This window comes from Gymnoscopelus microlampas, assembly GCF_963454915.1.
Source record: "Gymnoscopelus microlampas genome assembly, chromosome: 8".
NCBI classification, from domain to species: Eukaryota; Metazoa; Chordata; class Actinopteri; order Myctophiformes; family Myctophidae; genus Gymnoscopelus; species Gymnoscopelus microlampas.
In genome coordinates, this window is record NC_139945.1 from 50,574,072 (window position 1) to 50,580,071 (window position 6,000).

A 6,000-nucleotide genomic window follows, 5' to 3' on the forward strand; every position below is an offset into this window, starting at 1 on the left:
GTGCACATACTGTAATGAGGGATTTGACACGGTGAAGTTGGTGCATTGTAGTGAACAGCAACAAACATTAGAAATATTTACATGTGGCTGTATTAAAAGAATAGCACTACAGATCTTTAATGGCAGCTCTATGAATGTAACATTTAATGGCAAAAGTGTCATAAATATATTGAGCTTGCATGTATTTAAGAAAAAGTTTCTCATGAAATGGAGGCTATGTACATACTGTATATAAATCTGTTATATTACAAAACTAATATAATGCTGACAGAGTGGCAGGTAGAGGGAGAAAAGATAGAGAGAGGCAGCGAGAAGGAGGAGACAAAAGAGAGGATAGGCGCAGGTGTAGTGCCATAGTGGATATTGTTACGTTCTTTGTGTCATCATGCCAAATAATCTGGTTAGGGCCAGATTATTACAATGTAGCTTTATTCACCTTCAATTTGGATGGTTAGCTATAGCATCAGCATTCATTAAAAAAATTAATTGTATAATCCGTCGCACTGTGCAATGGTGATGTAGCGGTTTCGTAATGTACCTCCGCTATTCAATGTGATGTTCTGAATATATAAACAAAGCCAATATCCAATAGTCTGATCACAGGATGGCCTTATTAGTGCACTCATTAGGATAGACGAAGTCCCAGACATGCACTATTTTTGAACATTTTATAGAAATGTGAAAATTTGCCAAAATTTGGTAACTTTTCTTTTTCTTTATTGCCTTCTCTGACATGCCCAAATGGGAATGCCAGGTTGAAAGTGCTTACTGTAAATGAGAGGCTAGTGGAAAGGTTGGGAGACGCGGCCATTCTAACAAGTGCAGCGACAAGTGGGTGCGACCTTGCTCGTTTCACACACATTCCCTTCTATGGCCTAGAGTTGTATTGTGTTGAAAGTTTTTCTACGTGTGAGTATGCAGGCATAGTGTCGCTCCCCGTGTGAAAAGACCTTGAGGCTTTGTGAAGCTAGCAAATATGCAATGTTGAACTTCCTTTGTGATCGGCTCCTGGAATACTAAAGTATGAAAACCGTTATTGGACAGTTCTGTCTCCTTGACAGCAGTAGATGTAACATCAATGCATACCAACTCTCACCACACTTTGTCAAAGAATGTACAAAATGTATAATTTAACAATTGTCAAAAGGATGAAGGCAAACATCAGTTACCATGGGAACCATCCTTCTGTTGTTGTAACTACCTTATATAAAAGATAAAAATATGTTTCTTGTTGTCACAGAAACGTTGGTATTAGAAAGCAGGCTATTAAAGTAGGACATTCATCTTTGTGGATACTGTGTGTATGTAAACGAATGAAAGACCTCTTATACATGCATCAAACTAACCCTAACCCAAAATATTTACACCCCATCCTAACACGTCGAATTAACTCTAACCCTTAATACATCCAAATAACTTAAGTTCTGAAGTTAAACTAACCCTAACTCATCAAACTAATGTTAACCATACACCTTATTAACATTTAATAGACAACATTTTGTAGGAAACCATTGAGCTTCCACTAACTTTGTGATGTTTTAATTAAATTTATATATCTAATAAGTCAGTAAGTTTTACTCATTCAACAGTACAATACAGGTCTAATACTACACTATATGAATTCACACAACCAGCAGCAACAGTGTTGTATTAACCACTTTAAGCCTCTAGTCTTAGAGAACCGGACTTGAGTTACAACTGTACTTTGATCGTTTTTTTCCATCTATGCCAAACCTCTTCGCCATGAGCTTGTAGATCTGCTATTTATGGCGAATGTTTCCCCCAGAATAGGCATGCTGGGGTACAGTTAGATTGAACTGTACCAGTGACAAATTGATTATAATTGAACAAGGTTTCAACAGGAAAAGCCTTTTTACACAAGATAGCAAAACCCTAATGTCTAAAACAGTACAAAATAAAATCAATACAAAACTGACTTTTGTACGTGTACCAGTCTTCAACCTTGAGAACTATAACTTATTGAACAGATGTAGATATTGTATGAGGAGCTCCATTTATACTGCTTCACAAATCCGCAATCCTCTTAAGTTAGTAAGTTAGTTAAGGGTTTAAAATGCCTGGATACGAGTCACAGCAGTATGTTTTTTTATCGTTACATTTATAACATAATGTACACTAACTCTCTACTAACATACTTCATGCTAACACTCTAACCTTATATCTCAGACAGCTAGAGTGGTGGCTAAAAGTAATTTAACAGTGTTGATGGAACACAACTAATGGATACAAATATGAAATAAATCTAATATATACATGATAATTGTACATTTAAAGATGGTAAATAAATTCCTTTAATGTGGATGTCTTTGTTCTGTAAATCTCAAAAACTCCTTTCTCATGTAAAATGTAAAATAAAAACAATGGGTTCTGTTTGATGTGTATATGATGTGTGTAAATCATTATGTGTGATGGAGGTATGTATATATAATATATATGTATATATATATAATATATATTGATATATTGTTTGATATTTATCATTTCATGTGTATGTTTGTATCTACTTCATCACTTATATGGATTGTTTATTGCGAGGCACGGAGTCTTAGTCTTCCTGCTTCAATTCTAAGCTTTAAGCCCTATTGTGTTCCTGTGCAGTTTACACGCAAACGAACCAATGTACACTTTATGGGTTGTAGTCTCAAAAAGAAACAATTCAGTTAGACAGTGTCTGTCTTGAATTCACCCTCCCTCCCACAGCAGTGGTTTAGACCTCCTCTCAATTCTCTGCTAACAATTGTGTCAATTCAGGATATGGAGCAGGTGCGCTTCCTCTGTTCGCCTCCTTGGCCAATGGCCATGGTGCTCAGCTGCAGTTATGTTTACTTAACAATGAAAACCACCAAGATGGAAATAGTGGCACTCCAAAATAACCAATACAAGACGGTTGGCTCAGAATTCCAGCATTTTGTCTGTAGCCTTCATCAAAGCAATTAAATGTGACCATAGGTAGTGCATGTTTCTCTTATGTTACACACTATCATCATGACCTGTGTGTGGGGGGAGATCCTTTCTTTGATAGGAGTGGAATTTACATCAATACAGTATCACAGATCGACGATAAACAATTGGTACAATATCCTGCAGTTACTAAGAGTACAAAGGAAGAAAAGAAAATTAATAATAATAATAATAAAATTAAGTTAATTAATTAAGAATAAATTAAAGAGATACTGTGTACTATAGCAGCATAGGACAACATTATTAAGAATTCCAAAACAACAAGGACCAATAGACCATATTCACACAGCGGCCATTTTGCTATTACGTTAATGAAATGCCACCCCATTTTTTCAATGCAAAATGCCAACATGGCCGCCAACATGTGAATATGGTCTATTATTATACATGTTCAGTAGAGATATTTTGAAAAGGTCTGAGTGCCTGTGGAAAATAACTTAAAATAAAGCATGAAAAGTAGATGAACACAAAAAGGAAGGGTCTGTACAAGAAGAAATTTAGTCTCCATGGTTGCATTGTATTGAACCCGTATCCAGTACAATTCCCACAAGAAGGTGAGTTTATATGATACAAGCAGTGGTGAGTAACTAAGAAGCAGTGGTGAGTAACTAAGAAGTACTGTGATTGAATCCAATTTTGAGTTTTTTTTTTAATACATTATTTTACTTTACTTGAGTATTTCCTATGTTAAGTACATTTACTACTCCATTACACCTCAGAGGCATATATTGTGTGTTTTTTTACTGCACTATAAATCATTTAGTTACTAGTTATTTTGCAGATTTTAATTATTACAAAACTTATAGCCCTATTTTAAGCCCTATTTTATACTTAAAGGAGTAGTTCACCCAAAAAAAAAAGACTTATTTTCTATCAATTACACACACCATGCCTTGAATTCATGGAGTTTTTTTTTTTTTTGTCGCATTCCTACGCCAATAATTGAAGACTCCACCGGTCATGAAATTATTGGCTCAGGAATGCAACAAGAACAAAAAAATCTCCATGAATTCAAGGCTTCATGGTGTGTGTAATTGATAGAAAATAAGTATTTTTTGGTTGAACTACTCGGTTAAGCTATTTGAAGCTAGACTAAGTGTTAATGGGTGCGTTCGGAAATGCGCACCGGGAGTGCACTCACGTATTAATAATAATAATGGATTTTATTTATAACGCACTTTACATTTACATGAAATCTCAAAGTGCTTACAGAAGGCAATAGCATAAGAACAGAAAACATCACACCAATTAAAAGAAAACAACTAAAAACAATTAAAACATGGGGCATAAAGTATTAGCTTGTGTTGGCCAGTGCGCTCAGTGCTATAGACCCCTTAACAGACGACGTCACACTGATAAGAACCAGTATGCGTGCAACCAGTATGCGCGCAATGAAACCCATTCTATCAGGTCTCGCTAGGACGCGCCTCACTAGCCAACACACAAGAGGGGGTTGGGGTGTGCTGAAACCAGCGCACCCCGAAACAACAGGTTGAGAATTGATTGCGTGAAACAATCACATGTGCGTCCAGTCTCAATGTTGGTAAATAAATAATTGGTCTATATATCTGAGCGCACCCAATAATGCAGATGACACGATGTTCGAGAACAGCAACGGTTTATTGAGACGTTTCTTAATTTTCTTAATATTGTGGGACAATTTGCTCTGAAAATAAAAACCTTTTAGCCGTTTCCCTGGAAATACATGGGATCTGACTGAGACATCAACTAGTCTCTCTGTTGGGTCAACCAGCCAACTTGAACTAATAACCTAAATAGAGATTGCTATTTCCCAAACTCAGTAAATAACACATATGGAAAAACAACATTTCCCTGATAGCTTAATCTGGTTGTAACTTAGATATCCACTGAAAGAAATATGATTTTCCCTGTGCTGTGTCACCGACTTACCAGTACAGCTGATGGAGGATGCCAGAGTGGGAGGTGTTTCTTGTACAGTACATAGTATCTTGAGAACAGCACTCGGGTGGAAAGTACGTGCCCACCACCACGGAGTCTAGGGGTTCGAATCCACCGTGGTGCATATATGTTTTGGCCGAGCATCAATGAACACAATTGGCCGTGTTAGGGGAAGGGAAGCCGGGCGGGAGGAGGACCTTTGTCGCTGTAAGTACTCCTATCGGCCTGGGCGGTGTCTGTCAGTGGGGAATGTTGAAAGGGAGGAGTAGGCCTGAGGCGCAACGTCCTCCCTGTGGAGGCTCCTTACTGGCAGGTGAACCAGTAGGTTAAAACAGCAGTAGGCCTACCAATACAGAAATGTGTGGGGAGGAATTAATTGACATAATGACTAAATTGGGGAGACAAAATAGGTAAAAAATGATTGGGTACTCTAAATTAAAAACATACTAAGCCAAAGTCACAATAATCCAAAAGGCTAAAAGATAGTAATTCCAAAAAGGTCACATTAATCCAAAAGCTCAGTAGTCATTCCAACCATAAAGGAACAAAATCATTTCCAAAAGTCACAGTAATCCAAAAGTTCAGAAGATAATAATTGTGAACAAAAGGGACAATCATTCAAAGCAACGTAAAACAGATGGTTCCAAAAACAGATGGCAAGGTGCATTGGCCAGGAAAAGATAGCACAAAATAAAGCCAACACAACTAATCCAACAAGCAGAGTCACGGAAAAGTCGTGTACCAAAACACAAACGATAGGAAACAAGGCATAGATCTTGGCTAGAGTGAAACAAGTGAACATCAAAGACTAAGCAGAGGAGGACATAACTGGAAATTGTGTTGAAACACACACAGACACCGATCCAATCAAGACAATGACACTGAAAATGAGACACACAGCAGGTGAGGTAGTTAACAAGATGGCAGGATAAGCACAACACACAGAACTCCTGCTGTACCCTGGAAGGTATCTGACTGAGCAGGGCTAAAGCTATTGCATGGTTTCCTCTGCCGTGTGTGTGTGTGTGTGTGTGTGTGTGTGTGTGTGTGTGTGTGTGTGTGTGTGTGTGTGTGTGTGTGTGTGTGTGTGTGTGAGAA

The 6,000-nt window shown here is 37.6% G+C and overlaps 1 protein-coding gene across 1 annotated transcript in view; it reads left to right on the plus strand.

Annotated features, from left to right (window-relative positions):
• LOC311050626 (neuronal tyrosine-phosphorylated phosphoinositide-3-kinase adapter 2-like) overlaps positions 1 to 6,000 on the plus strand; it is a gene marked incomplete at both ends in the record, with an annotated part of 51,566 nt that overhangs the window by 37,945 nt on the left and 7,621 nt on the right. Inside the window, 2 exons of the mRNA XM_084064712.1 lie at positions 2,773 to 2,823; positions 4,897 to 4,919. Of these exons, the coding sequence (XP_083920838.1) occupies positions 2,773 to 2,823; positions 4,897 to 4,919 (74 nt within the window). The remainder of the gene's footprint in view (positions 1 to 2,772; positions 2,824 to 4,896; positions 4,920 to 6,000) is intronic.